Below are 27,006 nucleotides of genomic sequence, written 5' to 3'. Positions count from 1 at the left end.
AGAAAAAAAGAGGGAAAATATTTCAGATTAGGGACTGTTTTTGAATAATACGGCAGAATGTTTTTCCCCATCAATATCTATATTCTGACTAATTAGAAGTATGGAATTATAAAGTCTGGCTTCATTGATGACAGTAATCATCAGTGATATCCCAGAAAGTTGTTAAACATTTTCAAGGTACAGAACACAATTTGGGAACATTGAAAGGCACTGGTGGGGTTGGGAGGGATGTTGCAATGGCTTGCATTGTGTAACTTTTTTTCCATTCATTTAATGAATCATTTAATGATCCAGATGAAGTGTTCTCAGTAATGAAAGCAATCATATTTGCTGGATGTGTGTGAGAACTTTAAATACTTGCATAACTTATATTTTGGATGCAAAATACTTCCTCCAGCAACAATTATATGTGCTTGAGCAAATATGAAATAGGTGGAGTAGTTGTTTTACATAAAAATACTTAAAAAAGTATATATTACTAAACATAAAGAAATACAACACAGTTTTATAGCTATCCCATTATCTAAGCAAAGTGCCCTCCAGGATGGATGTTATCAGGCAAATAATGCTCTATCAGTGGTGCTCCGTCACCCCAATTGCAGCTTTAGGTCTCACAACTGACCTGGGCAGGCATTATTTCCCCTGATAACACTCACACTGTCAGATATTAGTACTTGCTTTTATTAATATGGATTGCAAAACAAATACCTCTTAGTAAATGCATAATAAATGGCAGGTAGTGTAATGAAGGCTTGTAACATTAGGGTTGAGACCTTTTTTATTATTATTCTTTGGGTGTTTATATATTATTATTGGTAGATTTTTTCCAAATTTAAAACAGCCCCTGCATAATTCCAACCTCAGTGGTATTGACTGGTCTACCTTCTACAGTATTTCAGACCACTTTACTGCTCTTTCATACTTTATTGACACCCTTTTCCCAGTTACTAGAATGAGATTTAGAGCTCAGATATGCCTCTGGCTATCAGATAATATCAAAATCCAAATTAAAATTAAGAGATTGCGCCAGGAAAGCCTAGAAATGAGACCCATCTGATGTACAACTTTACCAAAATTTCCTCAAGCTAAGAAAATCTACAAAAATTGCCATAAAAGCAGGAAATGCCTTTTTCTTAGACAAAACAAATTGCTTATATTGGAAAGAAGTAACATTCCTACAATGGGGCATGCCCAGGGGGAAGATGCCCCCCCCCCCCGTTGCAGAAGGAGGCAGTAGTCCACACAAATCACAAAAAATGACAGGCTAAAGAAGAGTCATACAGATCATAAAGTGGACTGTTGATGAGAAAGAACATATGTATTTAGTATTATGCAAAAATCCCAGAATTTCCAGACATAAGATATGCAAAATGATTGAGAGAGAAATTAGAGGAAAGAAAAATATGTCCACAGAAAAAACTGTCAGAAGCTTCAAATGAAAATTTGTGTTTAATAATACAACAGATTTTTGAAAAATAGTATATAGATCAAGAAACTTTGATCTGTTTGAAAAAAAAAACATTTGAGGAAGTGCAAAAATATAAACAACATAACCCATAGATATTTGAAAATTATAAAAAAGAAATATGGACATGGGAAAGAAAGAGAGATTTGATATGGTGCAATCTTTATGCAAAGGACAAATTCAAATTAATTGATATAAAGAAATCAGCTCCAAAGATATTCAAAGAGAAATACAGGCAAAGGCATCCATATATGGAAAATTTCACAATAAAAAATAATATCACAAAGAGGGAATGTAGAAAAGAAGATTAGTAAAGTGCAAGTTAAAAAAAAATAGAAGTTGATGTTATGGAGTGCCTGCGAAGTGAAAGATTTGGTGTAGAAGGTCTAACACAGTTTATATCACAGCATGGTGGAGTGAGTCCCCAAAGTAAGGAGAAACAGGAAGATCAGGAGACATCTGAAGAAGAAATATGGACATGGGAAAGAAAAATAGATTTAATATGGTGCAATATTTATGCAAAGGAGAAAGCAAAACTAACCAATACACAAACAGCAGCACCAAAGATATCTGAAGAGAAATGCAGGCAAAGGAATCCAGACATGGAAAACTTTACAATACAAAAAATAAGAAGACAGAGGAAAAGCAGTAAATGAGATTAGTAATGGAGAAGTTAAAGAATTAGAAATTGAGGTTATGGAGTACCTGCGAAGTAAAGGATTCAGTGTAGAAATCTTAATTCAGAAAGCACCACAATAAGATAGAGCAATGGCTATCCAAATTAAGGGGAAACCAGTGGAACAAGAAGCATTGGTCAGGTACCATATGAATATATTTTTGAACCTTCCACAGGAAAGCAGTATAAACATTCACTTGGAGCTGGACAGCAAGGGAAGGAACAAGAAACTGTGAAAGCTCTGACACAGTCAATGTTGAGGAGTGATAGGCCAGTGAGTGTCCATATGATAAAGCAATGGATGGCACAGGACGAAATTGAAGAGAATGTGCCACAGGAAGAAGCTATAGAACCTTCTATAGAATGCCCACAGGAAGTGGAAAACAAGGGATGTGCCCTCAATTTGAAAGAAAATGAGATGAGAAGAATTGCTTGATTTAATAGACATGGACAGATATATTAAGATCAATGAAAGAAATAGACTGCAGAAGGTCAATAAAACCCATAAATTCAGAAGTCTGATAAAACAAATGAACAGTGAAATTAGGACTGCCCATAGAGATCCATGCAATATAAGAGAAGTAAACAGGATATGTTACTGTGCAGCTAAATTAATAACTGATAAGTTTTATCACAAAAACACAGGGTAGTGAGGGAAAGGAAGGGGAGAAATTGAATACCATCATGGAAATATCAAATAGAGAAAACTGTAAAGCAATTAAGACAAGAAGTCTCACTGTTAGAAGACTATAGAAGAGGGAATAGATCAATAAAAATACTAAGAAAGATGGATGTGATAAAAGCAATGCTCAGTAATAGAACAGACCATAGAAGAGGGAATAGATCAATAAAAATACTAAGAAAGATGGATGTGATAAAAGCAATGCTCAGTAATAGAACAGACCATAGAAGAGGGAATAGATCAATAAAAATACTAAGAAAGATAGATGTGATAAAAGCAATGCTCAGTAATAGAACAGACCATAGAAGAGGGAATAGATCAATAAAAATACTAAGAAAGATAGATGTGATAAAAGCAATGCTCAGTAATAGAACAGACCATAGAAGAGGGAATAGATCAATAAAAATACTAAGAAAGATAGATGTGATAAAAGCAATGCTCAGTAATAGAACAGACCAGGATGTATCATGCACTATCACAAATAAACTAAAATTTTCAGCACAGGTGATAAACCTTAGAAGATATGAAGATAAATATAAAGGAAAAGTACAAAATAAGCAATTTATTAATGACCCAAAAAGGTTTTGTAGAGAATTGGGAAATAAGGTAAAAGGAATTGAAAGACCACCAAAAAAGAAGAAATAGATAACTTTTGGAGAAGTATCTATGAAGTTCCTTTGGAACATAATAAATATGCCAAATGGATAGAAGAAGTAAAAGAAAGAATAAGACGTTTAAAGGTACAGGATATGAAATGGGATGAAGTAACAGCCAGAGAGATTGAAACAAAGTTAAGAAAAGCCTCTAATTGGAAAATCCCAGGGCCAGATGCAGTATCTAACTTTTGGTTAAAAGTATTAACATCTTTGCATGAAGATTTGGCCATGAGTAAGAACTATTTATATGTGCATCCCAAACAGACACCAATCTGGCTAACAACAGGAAAAACAGTTCTCCTACTTAAGAGTGAACCTGCAAGCTGCCTAAAAATTATAGACCAATAACTTGCTTTCCAACAACATATAAATTATACACGTAAATTGACGCTGACAGAGTTTATAGTAATTTAGAAGAAAACTCAGTTATGGCAGTAGAACAAAAGGGCAATAAAAGAAAGTCAAATGGAACAAAGGATCATTTGTTGCAAAATAAAGTCATAGAGGAGAACTGTAAAAAGGGAAATAATCTAAGTATGGCATGGATTGACTACAAAAAAGCATTTGATAGTATCCCACATTCATGGATAAAAGAGTGCTTAAAAATGTGTAAGATACACCCTACACTGATTGAATACATTACAGTGACCATGAAATGGTAGCAGACCACTTTGCAATTAAGCCATGATAAAGGACAAATTATTATCCCAGGGATAAAAATTCAAAGGGGGATATTCCAGGGTGACACTCTGTCGCCATTGTTAGTCTGCCTTGCCCTTAATCCATTAAACTTTTTCCTTAACAGCTTAGGCCATGGCTATAATTTGGCTCCTAGAAAAGAACAAAGTGTAAAGACTTCTCATCTTCTCTTTGTTGATGATTCGAAACTGTATGGCTCATCAGACGAGGAACTGAAAGCACAACTGCAGGTTGTCAAAACTTTTTCAGATGATGTAAGAATGTCATTTGGCCTTGATAAATGTGCAAAAGCAACTTTTAAAGCAGGAAAAATGCAGCACCAGGAAAAAATCAGTTTAGGACAAAAATGTGATATAAAAGAACTTGAGCAAGAGGGAGTGTATAATATTTTGGAATTGATGAAGGATCAACAATAAAACATGAACAAATGCGAATAAAACTTAGTAAGGAATACTTTAGAAGATTTTAATCCTGAAAACGGTGTTGACATCTAGGAACAAAATCCAGGCTATAGACCAATTTGCTCTTCCTGTTCTAACTTACAGTTTTGGAGTGATTGACTGGCCCCAAAATGTGTTGGATAGATTCGATAAGAAAACAAGGATACTTCATTCTCACTAAATAATTTATAAAGATTAGTGTATACCAAGATTTTATATTCCCCGTTCCGAAGGAGGGATGGGCCTCCTTGAAAATGATTACATGTACAGATCTGCAGTCATGGGACTCCACGCATATCTGCTGACCTCACAAACCCAAATGTAATGAAAGTTTTGAAATATGAGGAGGATAAATCTACGATGACTTCTCTGCTTAATTTAACAGAAGCATAGAATAGAATAGAAGTATAGAAGTCAAGCAGGAATGGAAATCAAACCAGAATTAGATAAAAAACAGGCAGCAAATGAATGTGCCAAAAAACAAAAGAAAGAATATTAGTTGAAGGACCAGATGAGAAGGCAAGAAATGTGGAAAATGCATAAATATAGCTGCAAGTATAGGAAACTTCTGGAAGAACCTCATGTTGGTCAGGAACGAATGCAGGAATAGTTAAGGAGAGGTGAATTCAAACCATGAAATGAAAGGTTAATATTGGCAGCCCAAAATAGTGGGCTACATACACGCAGGTTTACTAAGTCCATTGAACATGTGGAAGAAACAGACAAATGTAGGTTTTGTAAAACCAAACTGGAAACAGTTTCACACCTCATTGCTGGTTGTGACATGCTAATGGCAGAAGGACTGTATACTGAAAGGCATAATAATGTGGCAAGACTGTTGTACTGGGAATTGTGCAAACATTATGGTATTGAAGTGGCTGAAAAACACTGGAAACATGAGCCACAAAGCATCACAGAAAATTATGGTTTATATCACATGGGATCACCCATTACTAACAGTTCAAAAGATAGATGCTAGAAAAGCAATATAGTGGCCCATGAAAAGAAGACAAAAGTAGCATTGATCATTGAATTCGCTACACACATTGACTAAAGTGTGTTGCATACAGAGAGACACAAAGTCATAAAATATCAGGATTTGCAGGCAGAAATGAGAGCAATGTGGAAGAAAGATACCCAGACAGTTCCAGTAGTAGTAGGAGCAAAGGGTATATAAAAATTAATTTACAATCATATTTAGATATGTTACCAATACATGTAACCATGTAAGATTTGCAGGAGTCATTACTGGGCACAGTGTGTGTGCTGCAAAGAGCACTTTTGGCTGACATCAGAGATTGAGACAATACTAATTTTATGAACCTTAATCGTACTTTGACTTAGGAATGGGGTCCATTCCCGTCATGGTATTAGAAACCCAAAAGACTTGGAGAAATTAAAGAAAGAAGTAAAGTGATTGACAGGTGCCATAACTCACTTCTCAGACAGTAATAATGTTTTCCCACTTGACAATGATAACTGTGTCATAGAACACAAGCATTTTCTTCTGCATTTTTTTACAGGATTTCACTGCTAGTTTTCAAGCATATTCTTCATTCTCTCAGTAACCCTATAGCACTTCTGTCCTCCAACAACATCACCCCCTAACACCATTCACCACCAATATCTACTTTTTTTCACATCTCAGTCAAAGAAACGTATCTACTACTACTCAAGATAAACTCCTCAGGCCTGTGTTCAATAAGCTCTGTCCATCTTCCCTCAGAGCAGCAACAGAGAAAATAGCCAAACTCCTCATTCATGTCTTTAACCTTTCTCTCACAAATTGCAGAGCTCCTGCTCTTTTGAAAACATGTCATATGAATTATGTTCCAAAAAACAACCTCCCCCATTGTCCCTAAGGACTACCAACCAATATCAAACCTCTGTCCTATTAAAACAAACATTGAAAAGTTCCAATACAAACAATTATTTAAGTAAATAAATATGCATGGCTTTCTCTGTGATGAACAGCATGCTTTCTGCATGTCAAACAGCACCCTGATTCTATCTACTGGAATGTAAATGATGGCATCATTACTTCTGGCTTTCTGTTGTCAGCATGGTCTCAAAGCTACTTAACAGAAAGAACTTTTAAATTTGCCACAGTCATACATTGTCTGGCAATGCAGTGCTAAACACCGGAGTTCCCCAGGGATTAGTATTATGACTGTAGTTGTCTTTGTTTATCACTGACCTTCTACGTTAACTCTAACATCTCAACATAGATGTACACTGATGATATTCTTATTGAGACTAGCAAAACATATTCTGATTTATGGTCTAAATTACAAAACTGTTTCGCAGACCTCTGTAGATGGTTGCTTGTTGATAAACTCTGAATAAGAAAATTAATGTAATGGTCTTCTGAACTACTCAGAAAGTAGCTTCAGCCCCCAGCCCAATTGAATAACAGTTAATCTAGTGTCTCAAAGAAGAAATACCTTGGGCCGACACTTGGCCCCTCACTCTCCTTTGTCACTCATGCAACTAAAATCACCATTAAAGTTTTGGCTCAGCTTAAATTCTTCTACAGAATCACATGCCTTCATTCACTGATTGCCTGGACTTTCATTCCCAAAAAGGTTCTACTTCCAAAAGTTGAATATGGTTTGCCTTTGTTGGCTGAGTATTTCTCTTACATTACTTAGAGATTGCAAATGAAGTAAAACAAAATCTTGTTTCATTCTTGTGGCAGATCCCCATGTATACCATGTCATCAGGTGACTATCAGGTTATCCTTTCCATTCTTGTGGCAGATCCCCATGTATACCAGTCATCAGGTGGCTATCAGATAGGTCATCCTTTCCATTCTTGTGGCAGATCCCCATGTATACCAGTCATCAGGTGGCTATCCGATAGGTCATCCTTTCCATTCTTGTGGCAGATCCCCATGTATACCAGTCATCAGGTGGCTATCAGATAGGTCATCCTTTCCATTCTTGTGGCAGATCCCCATGTATACCAGTCATCAGGTGGCCATCAGATAGGTCATCCTTTCCATTCTTGTGGCAGATCCCCATGTATACCAGTCATCAGGTGGCTATCAGATAGGTCATCCTTTCCATTCTTGTGGCAGATCCCCATGTATACCAGTCATCAGGTGGCTATCAGATAGGTCATCCTTTCCATTCTTGTGGCAGATCCCCATGTATACCAGTCATCAGGTGGCTATCAGATAGGTCATCCTTTCCATTCTTGTGGCAGATCCTATGTATACCAGTCATCAGGTGGCTATCAGATAGGTCATCCTTTCCATTCTTGTGGCAGATCCCCATGTGTACCATGTCATCAGGTGGATATCAGATAGGTCATCCTTTCCATTCTTGTGGCAGATCCCCATGTGTACCAGTCATCGGGTGGCTATCAGGTAGGTCATCCTTTCCTTTTGGCCCTCTACTTTTCAAAATCATAAACTAGACCTTCTGCCCCCCCCCAAAAAAAACTTGGTACTTGCATATTATTGCAACCACATTCCATGCAGGACAAGCGGCTCAGTTCCAACCCTTTATTGTTATGATATGTGCTATATATAGTTTGCCCAGATTTTGAAAAGAAGTCCACATATAAATGTGACAAATTAGTTGTTTTTTATGGAAAAGTAAAGCAAGGACCGTCTGTCATACATATCAAAGCTCTGTGCTTTTACATTTAAGCCGTGCTATTCAGAAAATACATGCAAGTGAACTACATTCATATTTATAAACCAACCCTTGATTTTTAAGTAACTGAAACCCCTGCAGCCATGCCACTCCCTTTCATGAAGCACCCCTTGGGTATTTCTGTGCCAGGCACGAATGCGTTCAGCATGACCGTTACAGCTGTGGGTCCCCATGGAAATGCCCCCAGACACCTGTACAAGAAGCATTGTAATGCAACAGCATTTCACAGCTTTCCTTTTAATATTTTTAATTACATTTGTGTAATAATATACATTTCAATCTATTTGGACCACATAATGTACTGCTCATGAGCAAACCTCCCTGTGAACACACACTTGGAATCTGGTTGAGATATCCGTAGAAGAAGCATTTTAATGACATACTATGTCATGGTTTTCCTTGTAATATTTCTGCAGACATGTTTAATAGTATTTGGAGCAGAAAATTAATTGTTCATGATAAAACTGGACTGTGAAAGCACAGTTGGAATGTGGTTGCGATAATACGCAAGTACCAAAAACTCCCCTCCTATATAGGTACCAAAATTATACCTTGAGAAGCCCCCAAAATGCCATCCTCTCCCTCCTCCAGCCACACTTCAAAACTAGAAATAAGAAAGAGCATTATCTAGATTAGTTCCTACTATCTTTTATCACCTCTCCACAGAAGTAGAAGCCCTAAATACACTTGAGGCCTTTAAACATGCTGTCATATGTCATCTTCTTAAGGAATCCTAGTGCACCTGCTACCATGACAATGGTTAAAACGTGGATGTATAATAGAAAATTTACCCCAAGACTACCCCTATACTACTAATGGACAGAAGCCTCTGCTAAATGCTTTATCCCATGCATTATCTATGGTATGATCTCATTTATTCTTACTATAGGTAATATAAAATTATCAACCTTGGGATGAGTAAGGCCAGTCAAATACCAAACAGGATAGGTTCATAGGTAGGTACTAGGCTATCTGCCAAAAGCATTTATAAGCCTAGCCAGAATGTGTTGGCTTTCAACACCCCCTTAGAGTAGTTCCCTGTGCCTTTGTCCAGCAGAGCCACTGAAGTGATCCCTGAGGTAAACTTTCAGTTTCCCATCCACTCATCAAGGTTTCTTTTGAAGAGTGTTAGCGAGGAGCTCTGCCTAATGTAGATTGGGATCTTGTTCCAAAGCATGGGAAGTCTCTGGGACAGGAATCTATCCCTCCAGCACGTCCTATTTATTGTTGTGGTGAGGTTTAGATCCCTAGAGTATGTGGCACGAGGGGATAAGGTTTTCTTTAGGTGGAGCATGTCCATCAATTCTGGGTTGGACATGGCCTTGTATGTCAGGCAGAGATCACCTCTGAGTAGGCGGTATGCAACTGAGTACAGCTGTAGTTTCTTCAGTCGAGCTGCATAGGGCATCTGTTTGAGGCCAGTGATCCCATTGGTGAGGTACTTCTGTGGTCTTTCCAGCTGTTGCAGGTGTCTTGTAAGGTACATCCCAAATGGGGCATTGTACTCTATGATGGGTCTGATGAGTGATGAGTAGAGGGGCACAATGACCTCTTTTGATCTGGATGCGAATCCTTTTGTGATTAGGTGGGCCACGTAGAAGGATTTTCTAACCACTTTGGCAATGTGATTATCAAAGGTGAGATTACTATCTACTTGGGTCCCCAGATCCTTTATTATGTCTTCCGTATTTAGGGGACTACCACCTATGTGATAGTTTGTGGGTACTTTGTTTTTTTCCAAAGGGGATGACTATGCACTTTTTGGCATTTAGCTTGAGACCAAGATTTTGACACCAGGTATCCATCTCAGTGAGACCCTTTTGGAGGATGTCTGTGTCAGCCAGAGAGTCAGTTATAGCCCCTAGTTTGCAGTCGTCTGCAAACTTGGTCAGCCATAGTCCTCCTGTGCTTGCCTGTACCTCTGAGAAGTATATGCCAAACAGGAGGGGTCCTAGGACTGAGCCCTGGGGAACGCCACTTGTAATCGGTTTAGAGTTGGACCTAGCTCCCGCAACTCTCACCATGTGTGTTCTGTCCATGAGCCAGTTGGCAACCCATCTTGTGATGTAGGGGTTTATGTTCAGGCTGGTGAGCTTGTCTATAATACCAGAATGGGGAATGGTGTTGAAGGCCTTAGCGAGGTCTAGGTAGGCTTTGTGCACCTTCCCTTGTCTATAACCTTGGTAACTGTCTCAAAGAAGTCCACCAGGTTTAGGAGGCATGATCTGCCCTTAACAAAGCCGAACTGGGTAGGGTCCAGTGTTTGGAGGTTTCCAATGTCTCTGTTAATGAGTTCCATGATGATGCACTCCATAGCCTTGCAGACCAAGCTAGTCAGGCTTATAAGGTTATAGTTCCCAGGGTCTGTTGTGGCTCCACATTTGTGGAGTGGAATAACCGTTGCTGTGCACCACTCTATGGGTATGTAGCCTGTGGAGAGTCTGAGTTTGAACAGTGTGTTTAGGTGAGGGGTTAGTTTGTCTTTGAGCTCATGAAGGACGCAGCCTGGAACACCGTCCGGTCCCATTGATGCTGTGTTTTTGGCTTTGGAGAGGGCTGTTTTAACCTGAGTGTCTGTGATTTCAGGGACTCTACATTCTTCTGGTATGGTTATGGGCCCTTTTGGGGGTGAGAGGGGGGTGAAGTTTGCACTGAACCTGTCTGCCAGGATGTTGGTGATATTGGTCGGTTCAATGTATTTTGTGCCATTCTGCACAAACTCCGAGCAGATCTGAGCATTGCCACTTATGTTCTTGACATAGCTAAAGAATGCCTTGTGGTTATCTTTGGAGTCCTTGGCAATTCTTCTTTCAAAGCTCACCTTGGATGATTTTATGAGGGATTGTAGTTTCTTGCTGATACTGATCAGGGATGTCTTCCCTTCTTGGGATTTTACTCTTTTCTGTACTAGTTTCCTCCTTCTATTGTATAGCTTGTTTATGGCAGGAGTCCACCAGACTGGTTTCTTTTTCTTGGAGGAGTGAGTCTTGGTTTTGCTTGGGATGGCATGATCCATACATTCTTGTAGGTGCCCGTAGAATGCATTGGTAAAGGATTTTGCAGCTTGGACAGCGTTATCTTTCAGCATGGGGGCTTTGAAACTTTCCACCTCGGTCTTAAGTAAAGTGAAGTTTGCTTTTGAAAAGTTTTTCACTGTTCGGGGGTGGGAGCGGAATGTGGATATCCAAAGTGATTTGTTTATGGTCAGATCTAACCAGCGAGGGGTTGACCTCCAGTGTGGAACACCGGTCGCCCATGTTGGTGATGACCAGGTCCAATATGTTGTCACCTCTGGTGTGAGTGTTGACCAGTTGAACCAGGGTGCTTGAGTTTATAAATTCTAGAAAATGTTGGGCAAAGGAGTTAGTACTTGAGTAGTTCTCCCAGTTAATGTTTGGGTAATTGAAATCACCCAATATTAGGGTGTTTGGTAGGACCTTTATGTTTCCCAGTGTTTCCAGAAATGCGGAATGGGGTTCCTGGGAAATGTAGGGTATTCTGTAGCAAGCTACAATTTGAATTGCAGTTTTGCCCGTTGTTAGTTGCATGTGGATGATCTCTGAAGCATCGTGCTGTGCCACTAACCTGGAGGTGTGTGTATCCTTGATGAATATAGATATGCCCCCACCTTTTGTATTTCGATTTGGGTTCTGTGGCCAAAATGTATGGTATGAATTGTAGCCTGGTAGTATCGGGGTGCTCTCTGGAGCCTTAAACCAGGTTTCTGTTACTGCACATATATCGATTTTCTCCATACTGAGGAGTGCCTCGAGTGCGTGCATTTTGAGGTTTAGACTTCTGGCATTGAGTAATATTACCGTCAGTTTGAGTAATATTACCCTCAGTTTTTTATTACTTGTGCTATTTACGGCAGTAGGTTTGTCTTTTGAGCCTTGCCTAAAAAAGGCACTATAGGGGTGGCAAGAGCCTTGGCCATTATTCGAAAGCGTAAGGGTGACAGGTGCAAGCCGTCTCTAGTGAAGCAGCGTGGCTTGTCGAGCATGTCATCCCAGGTGGACAGACACTGGATCCCCTTTGAATGACACCAAAAACTTAGCCAATTGTTGAAATAGAGAATTTTTTCTTTATACCGTGGTATCATTCTTGGTGAGGCCAGGATGCTACTCAGGGTCATACTGGCCTGGGCTACATGATCAGAGAGCTCTTCCGTGTCTCTTTTCATGTAGTCCAGGGAGGTATAGCTCAGGTTATTCACACCACCATGGACAATGACAGAGTCATATTTGTACTTGTTCTGGAGTGACCTGAGTGCTTGTGTTATGTGGCAGATCCTGACACCTGACAGGCAGCTAACAGTAACCTTCTCCTTATTCAGCCTAGTGAGTGGGACGTCAGTGTGCCTGACTATAGAGTCACCTATTAGTAGTATGTTATTTTGCCTTATGGGCTAAAAGGTTAATTTAAGCACCAGAATTGAAAATGGATAGGTTTAAAATGACTTGCAATGGCAGCTAGCCTAATACTTACCAACGAAAAATTCAAGCTATTGGTACTGAACTTATCTCCTTGTACCTAAATCCTTACATGTTGTTATAAATATTATTTAATGTTTCCTTATTGCGTATATATGTACTTAAGTCAAGTTTATACTTCATGTTTATAACCCGTGTTTTGCCATTGTGTTTGTAATTATTGGTAACTTTTGCTTTTTCCAGTCTAATAGTACTGTGCTTTTTTATGCTATGACTTGCTTTTTCCAAATTACTCGTCTTGCTTATTCTGGATTTTATATAGAATGTGTACTGCTGTTTACTGAGTCTGGGTCATAACTATAAAGGGTGAATGGAATAACCTACCTGCCTTGTGAACAAATAGTTAAAAATAAACCAGTGTTACTGTGCATCTCTCTGGAACAGTGTCTCTTCAGTTTCTGTTGCAGAAATATCCAGACATTTTCTTCTCAGCTTCAAAGGATGACTTGATGTTGAAAGTATGGCAAGATTGTACATTGGTCAGAATTTATAACACTCCCATTAGCATTGTCACAACTAGACTGCTTAACTCTCCTGATGGCTACTGTTGTTTACAGCTGTGTCTGTCTCTCTATTAATACAGATATGTTTTCTGTAATGACCAATGTTGTAATCCCAAATACCTTTATACAGCTCTTACCTGATGTAATTAATGCAGTTTGCAGTAGGATGTCATAGTTATGCTGCAGATTGTACTAGCTCAATCATTACAGACTTGGATGCTCTCCCTGAATATGAATTTTTGGCGCTGGTTTTAATACTGACCTTGTAAAATGCTCAGAAAATCCAGTGCAAACTTCCCTTACCATCCATTTCTTGCTGTGTTGTTACAATCAACCCCTAGCTGTGCATCTGCTAGAGATGCATTTTAGACACAGAGCTCTTTACTCCATTACCTGTCAGAGTCATGTAATACAGAGCAGTAGTTTCACTTTTATCCATGAAATGCGTGAAATATATTTACCATCTTTCATAATACCAGTACTGCAATTTCACCTTGAAACTAACCCTGAAATACAGAAGCAAATGATTGCCTTCTTCAGTTAGTGAATAGAAAATGGCCTCCTGTGGTAAATGCATGGTCTGCCATTCTCATTCTTAGCTAATCTGTGTGCTGTTCACTTGGTCTCCTACAAATCTTAAGTGAGAACACCTAAATGCTTTGTCCAGTCAAGAAAACTAGCATAAGATTCTTGCATCATTTGAAATTACTGATATATTTTCTCTGTCTTTAGAGTTAGAAGCATTCAGCATACATTCTGCAGGGGGAATTAAATGTAAGCCCTCCTAGGCCTTAGGGGGTATACAAGTAAAATATAGTACCTTTTTGTAGCCGATATCTTTATGAAAGCTGGATTAGTTGCAGAACAAATTCAATTCCTTCTGTATAATGCAGCTTATATTGCTCTAAGTTAACAGCCTTGACTTGACAGAAGTTCTGAATTATATGGATTTGATTTTTTTTTATGTTTTACAGTCCTCTGGAGCTGATGCCCTGGAGTTAAACTTATCATGTCCACATGGTATGGGAGAACGAGGAATGGGCTTGGCCTGCGGGCAGGTAAGAAGTGAAACCGTTATCTCTCTCATGTCTCATCAGCCACACGGTGCTTGTACACTGATAGTTATTACACCTTAGGGGCATTGTTACATGAAGTGGATTATTGGCCAGAGATTTACCTTATTAAATATTTAATACTAAATAAAAGGAGAACACAGGCAGGATAAAAAATGTGAAGTTTTCCACTTCTGAAAAAATGATTACAAACCTTGCTTGATTCAAATAAACCATTTTTTTCCTTTGAAATTCTTTTAAGCATCAACAGATTCAGTCAAATACAGCTCAGACTTTAAAACAGAAGTTACATATTTGTTTGCTTTCCACTGCAGTACTTTCAAAATAAATGTATTATGTATTGTTATTATAGTATCAACCTTGTAAGCATACATGGGACATTAATAGAGTGGTGGTGATATACAGCCTGCAAAATGTGTTGTGTGTGTGTGTGTGTGTGTGTGTGTGTGTGTGTGTGTGTATATCTATGTGCATGTATACGCACATAAATGTGTGTTCATAGCTGCTAAAGACAGAAGGGATTGCCGTTTGGTGAATGGGGAGAGAGTACTGCTTGGAAATGACATAGCAAGTGTCAGGAACTCTTCCCATAACACCACATAAATGTATATGATGTGAAACACTTCATTGTGCATTATTTTGTAAATACAAACATTATCTATATTGCATTCCTTGATATTTCAAAGTAGGTGTCATTTATCTTCACAATATTTGCCTTTCTCTTTGAGCCCAGTGTAAACATTACAAAATACTCCTTGACTGCATATTAGGTCTTTCTTCAAAAGTAAATGTGGATAAATGAAGATGCTGAGTACGTATTACTTGAAAAATGTTACCCAGAAACATGTTCAGTTTACTTTTCCCGGCAGCTGGATTTGTACCCATTATTAATTGTACAGTACTGGCTACATTTGTTACATTCAGGTACATACATGTGGCACAGAACTGACTGGAAACAGCTACACACATTTAATGATGTACTTTTAAAACCAAGCATGACCAATGTCCCACGCAAATTCACAGTTCATCTGAAATCAAACTAGGGAAACAGCACTTCAACACAAATGTTTAAACTGTTTATTAAAAAAATAAAATTGGTTAAGTGCTTCTGTTCCAAATAGTAAACCGGGACATCATCAGAATAATTAATAAACCAGCCATTGAACTAATTTATAGTACAATGAAGTAAAATCATGTGACGTCAACAAATCAAAACATTTATAAAGTGTTAAAGCACATTGCACACAATGAAAATAGACACTGAATATAAAATACAAATCAACTCCATCATGATATAAAAATATAAAACAATAAATGCTAAACAATATAACTTGTTCTGTTAAAACATATGTTAAATTAAAACAGTAACGGGTAGTTTTCGTTTTTTTTTTGTCTTGCAACAAGTATTACCTAATCCAGAAGGAGGAGCTTGGGAGTACTGGGAACTGCTGTGACAAATAAGATTAGATGCTAGTACATACCCAGGGCTTAGTGATACATTATCTATAAGTAGTGTGCTTAAACTGAGAGCAGCTAAGTTTCAAGTTACTGTTTTAAAGTAACATATGTTTTAACAGAACGAGTTATATTGTTTAACATTTATCTATCACTGGTTTTATATTTTTTATACCATGATGGAGTTGGTTTGTATTTTATACTCATTGTCTGTTTTCAGCATGTACAATGTGCTTTAATACATTACTAATGTTTTAATTGGATTTGTTGAGAAACCCACATGATTTAATTAATTGTACTATAAATTAGTATAATGGGTGGCATATTAATTGCCCTGATGAAGTTTGATGAATTGTACTTTTCACTTCTCCTTTTGCTTCATTATGGTATACCTTGAGGACCTACCTTTTATGGAAAAGATGACCTGAGGAACTGGTGGAATTCATGATGTTCTTGAAGTGTAGTATGAACTTTTAGGAATTTACACATTATTTCTTAAACAATAGTACAGACAAAACTAAATGAAAACTCCAGCCAAGCTAGAACTTCCAATGAGTGACCTCCCAAACCTCCTGCAACATAGGCACATGGGATATATGCAAATGACCCTTATGAACATCAGGTGTTTCAGCTATATGGCAATTCTGATTGCCCATGAGTTTTATATTTGAAGTAGTTTTAATGGACAATTTCAGGCCAATAAAGCCAAACCCCACTAGCTATGGATATAAATATTTCGGCCTTGTTATGATCTCGTCAGCATAGCATAAGCAGAGTGTTAGACTAAGCATAAGAAACACAGGGTTGTTATACCCAGCTGATGTCCGTTATCATTAGGGTGACTGCAAAATATTTATTTATTTATTTATTTATTTATTTTACATTTGTTGACCGGACTAGTCTAACTGGATACATGTCCATTTTCAGTAGAGGCCCGGGGAGAAAAGCTCCAGACAAACATTATTTTATTTATTTATTTATTTAACATTTGTTGACCGGGAATGTCTGACTAGGTTCCACAGAGCCTGCTTTCAGCAGAGGCCCGGGGAGCAACGCTCCAGATGCATGTCTTTGGAATGTGGGAGGAAACCGGAGTACCCGGAGGAAACCCACGCAAACACAGGGAGAACATGCAAACTCCACACAGAAGGCACCCCAGCCGAGAATCGAACCGGAGAACCTCTTGCTGTGAGGCGACAACGTTAACCACTGCACTGTGCTGCCCCTATAAACATTAAAGATTAATAGTGGAATTACATTAAAAATTATAAACAGTAGTAATTGTAACATAAAAACATTGAAACCAAGTAAGAATATAGAGGGAAAAAAATAAATTGCTCAAAAATATATATTTATTTATTTATTTTTTTTTTTGAGGATGAACTACTCTTAGTAAGTGTGGCATAATGAAAATTGTTTAAGGGTAGTTTGTTAAAAAAAGGTATAATATACTTGTAAACATTGTAATTATATGCAAACCTTTGTATACAGGAGAATTATAGGAAGATTGAAGAGGAAGTAGGTTGAAGAAAGGAAAAGTCAGAGAGCAATAAAAAAAAGGAGATCAGTAATATACATAAGCGGGGTAAAAGGGTGAAAGTGGACCCTAGGGAGTAGGAAGATAGAAGTGAAAGAGGAAGCAATTAGTCAGGGTTTGTGCAGGGGCACAACCAGTGTGATTTTAGGTGAAGTTTGAGTCTTAGTTTAAAGAGAGAAAGGGATGGTATTAGAGTTAGGTCTGTTGGTAGAAGGTTCCAGCGTTTGCCAACAGTGTTTGAGAAAATGCTATCACCTGACAAGTTATTAGACTTTGTAGTACAAACAAGTAATCTAGTAGAGGAGCGAGTGAAGTTAGATTCAGATATGGGGTGATAAGGTTAGTAAGAATAGGAGTATTTTAGGTTGATAAAAGATTTTGTGAGCAATGATGAGTTGGGAAAATGTTAGTAAGCTAGGTAATTCAAGCCAGTTGAGCTGCTTAAGATTAAGACAATGGTGTGTCTTGTATGGATTGCTGGTAGCAAACCTGGCGATATTGTTATAGGCATGAGAAATTTTTTGGAGGTTAGTTCTTTTTAGATTAGTATAAATTAATGAAGCATAGAGAAGTGTAGAGATTAAGTGAGAGTGGGCAATGGTGGTTCTGGCCTGAGGAGTAAGGAAAGGTTTGATTCTGTATAAGGAACCAATTTTTCTGCTCACTGCTTGTATGGTGTTGTTAATGTGTATATCATAGGTGAGGTTGTTGTCGATTGTCACTCCTAGAAGTTTGGTAGATTGTTCAGGTGTTATCAGGGTGCCTTTGCTAGATACAATAGAGATCAATAGGAGGGACCTATTGGTAGGTGGAAATAGTAGCAGTTTAGTTTTTTGGCATTCAAAAGAAGGCAACGTTTTAGGAACCATTCTTCAACCATGTTAAATACTTTTTGGGTTATGTAGTGGAGGTCTGAGGTGGAGTTAGCAGAGCATATAAGTGTGGAATCATCGGCATATTGAATACAGGTGGCTTCAGGGACTGCAATGTGAAGGTCGTTGATAAATAGTGAAAAAAGAAGGGGTCCCAGAATTGAGCCCTGGGGGACTCCTATGGAGACTGGTAGAAGGGATGATAGTTTATTTTGCCAGACAACTGCTTGTTGCCTATTGTTAAGGTAAGATTTGAATCATTGAATAGCTGGGGGGTCGAGAGCCAGAAGTTCAAGGGTATTTATCAGTAGGGGATGGTTGACCATATCAAAAGCCTTTGACAGGTCGATGACTTCAAATGTAAAATATCCCAACTAACAAATTAAAACAAAGAGTTAAAAGGTCACACCGAAAAACCAATAAGAAAAAACTAAATGAAAACTCCAGCCAAGCTAGAACCTCTAATGACTGACCTCCCAAACCTCCTGCAACAGAGGCACATGGGATATATGCAAATGACCCTTATGAACATCAGGTGTTTCAGCTATATGGCGATTCTGATTGCCCATGACAATTCAGGCCACCCTAATGATAATGGACATCAGCTGGGTATAACAACCCTGTGTTTCTTATGCTTAGTCAAACTCTCTGCTTATGCTGTGCTGACGAGGTCATAACAAGGCCGAAATATGCATATCCATAGCTAGTGGGGTTTGGCTTTATTGGCTTGAAATTATCCACTAAAACGACTTCAAATGTAAAAGTCATGGGTAATCAGAATCGCCATATAGCTGAAACACCTGATGTTCATAAGAGTCATTTACATATATTCCATGTGCCTCTGTTGCAGGAGGTTTGGGAGGTCCCTCATTGGAAGTTCTAGCTTGGCTGGAGTTTTCATTTAGTTTTTTCTGATTGGTTTTTCAGTGTGACCTTCTTTTATTATTTATTATTAAATATATTTAAACCTATATTTGTTAATTTAAGCTCTTAGAGTACTTGCATATGTATTTGGTGACACTGTACAGGTCACTCCTAAATAGCCTTGCTTAGTCAGTCTAACATTTGGATTAATAGTAACATTACACAGTAGGACTGGACACCCTTTGTAAGGGTCTTATAGTAGCTGATACGTAAGGGTGGCTGGTAGCAGCTGGTACTATCTTATAGTCTGGGCAGAAGGGGGCATACCTAGTAAACCTGTGCCAGCCTTTCTCAGGTGTGTGTGTGTTTGTATATAAATCAAATCTCAAAGTGTGTGTGTGTGTGTGTGTGTGTGTGTGTGTGTGTGTGTGTGTGGCAGCAACTTGGGCAGGGACATGAAACACTGGTTGGACAGAGAGGGTGCTGGAGGTCTTAGTTTGGTCACTCGGCTTAGATCTCAACCCTATAGCTGTGCCAGTGGGGAGTCTTATTGGGGATCTGGGGAAGGAGGGAGAAATCAGCCCCACACTGACTGTGATCTCTGTATGCTCTTAAGGGAAATTGGACTTTACTGTGTGTGTACTTGTCATCTTCCCATTGTGTACATCCCTCACTGTTGTCAGTGGTGAGGATTGAGGCGCCTTGATTACTGGGCCAGTGCAGGGTATCACAATCTGCATATTCAAAGTTCTCATGCATTTAGACAAAAATTGGGTGTAGTCAAGGAGTAGATGATCAGCTTAGTTTCTGATGGCAGTATTTTTCTGAGAGAGTTGTCCTCTCTTATGGATAGATTTCAAAAAAGAGGTTAACAAGGTGACATTTTAAACAGTAAAAAAAATGTTGGCAGGCAAGACAACAAGTTTACACCTATTATAATAGGAGGAGTGGTTAAACCTCATAATACTATTGTTAATGATTTTTTGGCAACTATTTTGTTTTAACATACAATTCTGAGGTAAGAAAAATTGACAAACACAAACACATTTTGACAGTATAAGAGGATTTGCTGGCTTATGGCCTTGATACACATCTAGGTGGGGTTACAATATCAAGAACAATTTTTAACACTTTGTTTAGAGGTTAAGAATATTTCTAATTTGTCTACAACTAAATGGGGTTGTTGTAGTCAGCGTGCTTATATCAGTAGTGACAACCTTGGACAGGTTTGAGTGCTGATTAGTAAAACAACTTGTCATGTTCCACTTTAATAAAGAAACAGTACTCCAAAAGACCTTTGATGACATTTAGTGATTAAATATAAGAAAACAATGCATCATAACTTTATTAATCATAACTTCCTTTCTTTGCACAAACATCAATTGACCATTCATAAGGGCAGCGTAATGCCATTCACCCTTGGTGAATACGCAGTGCCCTCCACACACTTGCTTATTCTTCCACCTCAGGCAGCATTCAACTGCTCACCTTCATCCCACAAACCTCATTTCCATCCAGAGCACCAGGTGTAAGCAGCATTAAGCTACTCACTTCCACCACTCCAGGTTTCCTTCCTCCAAAATACACTAGAGGGGGAACAGAAGAGGGACAAGCCTGTCCCTCTTCTCCACTCACACACTTCACTTGACTAAGACCACCATGACCCAATAACCACAGGAGAGTAACAAAATCATGCCAAAATGTGCTTCTCAAGACAGCTCCCAACATCAAAACCTTTAAGACCCTCCCCATCCCTACCTCACTTCCTCCCTTCCACCAATTAACCCTTTATTGTCCTAACTGCATAACTGTGTTTATAGAGCATGTCCTTCCTGCCAGTCCTTTCTAACCCCATCCTTCCCTTACCTACTCATCTACCCCCCCCCCCCCATGACGGCTCCTGCACTAAAGATGTCTCGTGACAAATTTGTCTGTTCCAAACATCATTGGTCACATTCCACTTTAATAAAGAAACAGTACTCCAAAAGACCTTTGACCTTTACTGATTCAACATAATAAAACAATGCAGTCATAACTTTATTAATCATAACTTCCTTTCTTTGCACAAACATCAAATGACCATCCATAAGGGCAGCGTAACACCACTCACCCTTGCTGAATAAGCAGCATTCTCCACCCACTCTCTTATTCTTCCACCTCAGGCAGCATTCAACTGCTCACCTTCATCCTACAAACCTCATTTCCATCCAAACCACCAGGTGCAAGCAGTGCACAGCTACTCACTTTCACCACTACAGGTTTCCTTCCTCCAAAATACACCAGAGGGGGAACAGAAGAGGGACAAACCTGTCCCTCTTCTCCACCCACCAGTCTAACTCAGGCTGTACCCCCTCACTAACTCCAGTCTTTAACCAACCCCTCCAAAAACAGCCCCAAATTCAAATTAATCAAGTCGAGACCAAAGTCACTAAGATGGACCCCAACCTCCCTGAACCAGGATCCCTATTATTTTAGCGAATGCAATGAATTGCAAATGCTGTTTAGTCAAACATCATTACACAAAATGGCAAAATACCGAAAGCACGGAACAGTGATTTTTTTCCTAGGGAAAAAAATTCACTGGTCCATTTTTGGGACTTTGCCATTTTCTCCACTGCGGTGCGATTTCCTCCACTGTGGTGCGATCTTGGAGTTGATATATTTAAGTAGGGGGTATTTTGTGTTCTTTTTTTTTTTAATGGATCAGTGTGTTCAACATTTTGGGTTTTTGGGGATTGTTGGTCGATTATATAGCGTTCGTTTATATAATATAGATCCCTGAACCACATAAGGTCCCTGTCCGCAAACTCATTATGCTGTATAGTGCATATTCCCATGGCCCTCAATTGCTTTGCCAACCTAAAGTTTACAAACTTCAGCACCCTTTCAAGTGCAGAAAACTTCCAAGCATTTCTCCAAGCCAAACGAGGCATAATCTCCAACCACACTAAGCACAAACTTGGGTATAACTTCATTAAAGCCAGCAGATCCTCCCTTAACTGATAAACCAACTGACGCTTTGGTGTCAAGCCCAAATCGTTACCTACCAGGTGTGCCAGCAAGATTCGAGGAACCCCCACTTGAGATTGTATTGATGTAAATACCTGCAGCAGCCGGTTTCACTTGAGCCCTCTAATACCATGCCATGTGACTCTCCAACCAAACCGGTGTAACCCCAACTCAGAACCATTACTCCTAACAGCAGCCTTCCTTGCTGACCAGTAGACATATTAATAATCTATGATGAGGATCCTTTTGCCTAAAAAAAATGTAATACTAGAATGAAAAAACACCATCCCTTATCTAATATAAGTCAAAAAGGCATTGGAAGCCCATTGCTAAGTCCTCTTAATGACTTAATGAACTGCCCGGTCTCGCCAAACCTCACCCCCTACCCATCCTAAAAGAATGAGAAGAGAATCTCTCTCCATCCAAGCCGCCCATACTTCCAAAAGCCCTTCTCATGACTGAAATCAACTGCCCCCATATTATCACCCTACTTCCTTTTGACTGGAAAACTAAATTCTGTGACCTTCCTTTATGAGCTACTAACAATCTCCCTGCCCACACCACTGAACACATCTGCTCCAACTTATCCTTCTTTAGAACTATTTGTGCATCTTTACCCACCTGATCACTCTTAGATGACCTCAACTGAATATGAACTGCTACAGGCAGTAACATAACGTCTTTCTAAACCAACAACCTTAACAACTCCGACACCCTAAAATCCCCAAAGTACATCCAAACAGTTACCCACACAAGATGATACCCTGACTCCCCAAATATCCTACACAAACCCCATAGCAATAGCTTTAAAGCCTGCCTTGTCACTGGCCGTTTGTCCCAGTTCAGATCTTCCTCTCTATCCCATCCCTTCAGCACTTGGCCCACTATTCAGGATTTACTAAAATCCTTCAATCTTGCCACTCGAGCAAACAAACTAATTGCTGCCAAATCCACCTTGACCAATTTTACTGACATACCCTGTGACCTAACCCCAGGTAAATATCGCAACAGCAATTTTTCCAACTACATACTAGACTCCTTTGGTGACTGTATAACAAACCTGTCAAAATCATACAATGCCCTACGGTAAGCCTTTCTGGTGGACACAGCCTAGGACTGCTGCACCAACCTCCCGATCACCATAGCCCAGTCCGCCACACGTCAACTGGAACAACCAGAGGGTCTTCTGCTGCCATCGGGATCAACTGCTGAAACCTGGAAAGGTGATAGCAAGACAAGTTGTTGGCAGTCTCATTCTTCACCCCCGGTAAATGCACTCCTCTGAAGGAAAAATTAACAAGCTTTGCAAAACCAATTTACATAATACCAACAATAAACACTCAGACTTAACTGTCTTTTGTAAAACCTGCACAACTACAAGATTGTCAGAATTAAAAACAACCCTACTGCCCCTCAAACAATCCTGCCACACTACTAATGCTACCCAAACTGGCATCAGTTCCAAAAAGGCAACATCCCACTTTCATTTCTCTCGCCATTCAGGTGGCTTTGGCAGCGCAAACTACTGTCCCCCAAAAAATGCCTCCAGGCCCCCTGCCACATCAGTGAACAGCTGTAATTCATAAAAACAAAAAACTCCACTGGGGCACAAGGAGCTGACTCGAAGCAATTTGTGCATGTAAAGCATGACAGTTTATTCCAATAAGCTTTTCATTCAGCACATATAGCTAAACCTCTTCAGACAAACAAAAGAAAACCAAACACAGCTTAAATAGTGGAACATAGTCATGTGCAATCAATTATTCAATCACATTAATCAATCAGTTAAACCTTTCATTATTCTCTGAAAGAAAAAAATAAATACAGACATCTTAATTAAGTCCAACCATTATGAGAAATGTTTAAGAACATTGCTGTTAAAAAGGCATTGTTATTAAAAATACTACATTCCTACTCAAAATGTTAAAAACGTTCACATAATACTTTAACATTTATCAAAGAACTAAAAATATATATATTTATATATATATAATATAAACATTTCCTTATAATAATTAAAATCACTCTCACTAACGTATTAAGCTCTTCAGATTCAAAATACAGGTTAAGGACACTTTTTCGTTGATACCTGGGGCTCTATATGACTGTAACTTCAATTGCCATAATAGCTCTTGATGCTCCAAAAGTAATTGAAAGGGACCACCTTTTATATCCGGAGATATCTGGTCCAGGACCTTAAATAAAAAGGCATGTGTAGGATGTTCATTTACGTGTCTAGCTAAAGCATTTTCCACCTTCTTCTTCTTAATGGAATAGATATGTTCATATATCCTGTCTTTAAACTTCCTGTCAGTCTTGCCCACATAAAATGCAGGACAAGATTGACAGGAAGCCAAATACACAACTGATTTAGGCAAACAACTATACCTCCCTTTTAATTTGTAGGTCTTACCATTAATTGAGGTAGAAGATCCATTGGCTATGTACCTACAAAAATTACAGGCCTCACATTTAAATGTTCCTTCTATTCTATGCAACACAACTTTAACAGTTTCCAAAATACTTTTCAAATTTCTACCCTTTTTATATATAATCATTGGTGCATTACCTAACTTGTCTGTTAAATCTGCCTCAAAAGTAAATTCCAGTTCCTGCACAAAATCCATTTTATTGTGCAAGCTTCTAAACTAAATGGTGTAATGAAGCTAATGTTAAAATTAGGTGTCAAAAATTCTGTATCAGTAATACCACAGGGGGATGTAACATTTCCACTCATCTCCCTTTCATCTGGTATAGAGACCCGTCTTGCCAGTAAAGGTGTATATACTCCCAAACTCCTTTTTTTTTGTACTTCTTCAATGGTATCCCTCAACAAACTATCTGGGTACCCCCTACTGGAAAACATACCTCTCAAAACATTACATTCTTCAATAAACGCTTCATCATCAGTTGCCATACGGGCTGCATGTACCAACTAGCCCTTTACGACACTCTTTTTTTGTTGGTATGGATGGGCACTTGTATAGTGTAACATCGTATTCGAGTACGTTTCCTTATGATGGATTTTAGACACAAACTGCCTGTTGTTTAAATCTTTAGATAACTCTACATCTAAATAGGCTGTTCTATCAATAGCTACCTTGTGGGTAAATTTTAAAAAGGTCGTACTGTTGTTAATTTTGTCTAAGAAGATGTTAATCACCGACATATCTCCATCAAACATTATAAAAATGTTGTCCAGGAATCTGATGTAGAACTTAACCCTAGATAGGGTCCCCAGTTTATCAAAAATGAACAAATGTTCCCACCGGGCCATTACTAAATTAGAAAAACTTGCACCACATGGGGACCCCATAGCTACGCTCACCTTTTGGAGATAAATCTCACTGTCAAACATCACAAAGTTATTGTTTAGTATAATATCAAGAAATTCCTGAACTAACCTCACTTCATTGTTCTCAGTACCATGATGTGTTATTCTTTCTAAAACCCATTCAATTCCCACATTGTGGGGTATGGAAAAGTATAAATCGGCAACATCTTTAGTTAAAAATATCATATCCTCTGTATACGGAATCTGGTTGATAGCAGACAAGAAGGCCCACTTGTCTTTACAAATTTGGGCTTCCTTGTTCACGTATCTTTTTAGAATGTTGTCGATGTACTTTGCACTAGCATATGTTATAGATGATCTAGCATTCACTAATGATCTAATTGGAGGGTTCACTAAATTCTTGTGAATTTTCGGAAGACCGAGCAAAGATATGGTATTTTGGGTGATATTACTGTTAAATAATTCAAAGTATTCAAATCAATAGTTCTTTCTAGAAATAAATCATTCAGAAAACTATTTATACATTTGTAAGCAATATTCAACTCATTTATACTGAAAACTTCGTAAGTATCCCCCTTCAACACATCCTTCATCTTACTTATATAATGTTGCAAATCCATTATAACTAAACCCCCTCCCTTGTCTGGTTTCAATAAATGAGCAGCTGCAGATTTAATAGCATTTAAAGCATCTTTTTCCATTACAGGAACATTATATTTAAAATAACATTTTAAACATAAATTCCTAATTTCAACTTCACACAGAAATTCATATAAAGACACTAGAGGGTGAATAGGGGGGTTAAAAGTACTCGGAACTCTCAACACACTGTTAGGCAACTCATTACCTCCCAACAGTATAGCCAAATTTAGTTTACTATATATAATTTTATGTCAACAAGTGTTCGAGACAAATCAAAATGCTGAGATGGCACAAAGGTTAAACCCTTCGAAAAGAGTTCACAAATTTCAATAGGAACCGAATAACTAGAATAATTATACATTTTAAAGTCTCCATTCTTATTCAAAAGGACTTTTAAACGGTTACCATTCATTTCTTCATTTTGTAAATCTCCTTCCTGTTGTTGCTGCTGCTCTGCCCCCTTGTGTTGTGAAACTTCTGGTGATTCTGACCTTTGTTGGGAAAAGGGACATGCTCCCTTCCTCCCTGGTTGTTAATATGTTCAATATCTTCGTCTGGGGCAGCCCCATTGTTATATTTACTTCCTCTAATTAACCCTTGCTTGTCCTAACTGCATAACTGCATTTATAGAGTATGTCCTTCCTGCCTATCTTTTCTAACCCCAACCTTCCCTTACCTACTCATCTACCCCCCCCCCCCAGGTGAGGGGTCCTGTGACAAATTTGTCTGTTCCAAACATCATTTCCTTCCTTGAGATAATTGTGGAAATAAGGCTTTAGTGTACTTAGCAATTCATGCTGACCTTTTCTGTACAGGCAAAACAGAGTGTACCTTAAGGGAACATATGTATGAACACAACTATCCCATTAGAGTTAGTAATATTAAGACTACCATAGCTAGACACAATATAAAGTGCATAAGTTTTATTAAATTTCTTTTTATAGAATTGGAGAAAATAACCACTGACCCCTTTTCTGGTAAAT

The 27,006-nt window shown here is 38.5% G+C and overlaps 1 protein-coding gene across 1 annotated transcript in view; it reads left to right on the top strand.

The window, feature by feature from the left end:
* The window catches only part of DPYD (dihydropyrimidine dehydrogenase), a 4,342,678-nt gene that overhangs the window by 3,367,119 nt on the left and 948,553 nt on the right, over positions 1-27,006 (top strand). Inside the window, exon 16 of the mRNA XM_044085707.1 lies at positions 14,251-14,334. Within this exon, the coding sequence (XP_043941642.1) occupies positions 14,251-14,334 (84 nt within the window). The remainder of the gene's footprint in view (positions 1-14,250; positions 14,335-27,006) is intronic.

This window comes from Protopterus annectens, chromosome 10.part0 (genome assembly GCF_019279795.1).
Source record: "Protopterus annectens isolate FY-2018-M chromosome 10.part0, PAN1.0, whole genome shotgun sequence".
In the NCBI taxonomy this organism is placed as follows: Eukaryota; Metazoa; Chordata; order Ceratodontiformes; family Protopteridae; genus Protopterus; species Protopterus annectens.
This window is presented reverse-complemented; position numbering and strand designations above follow the sequence as displayed.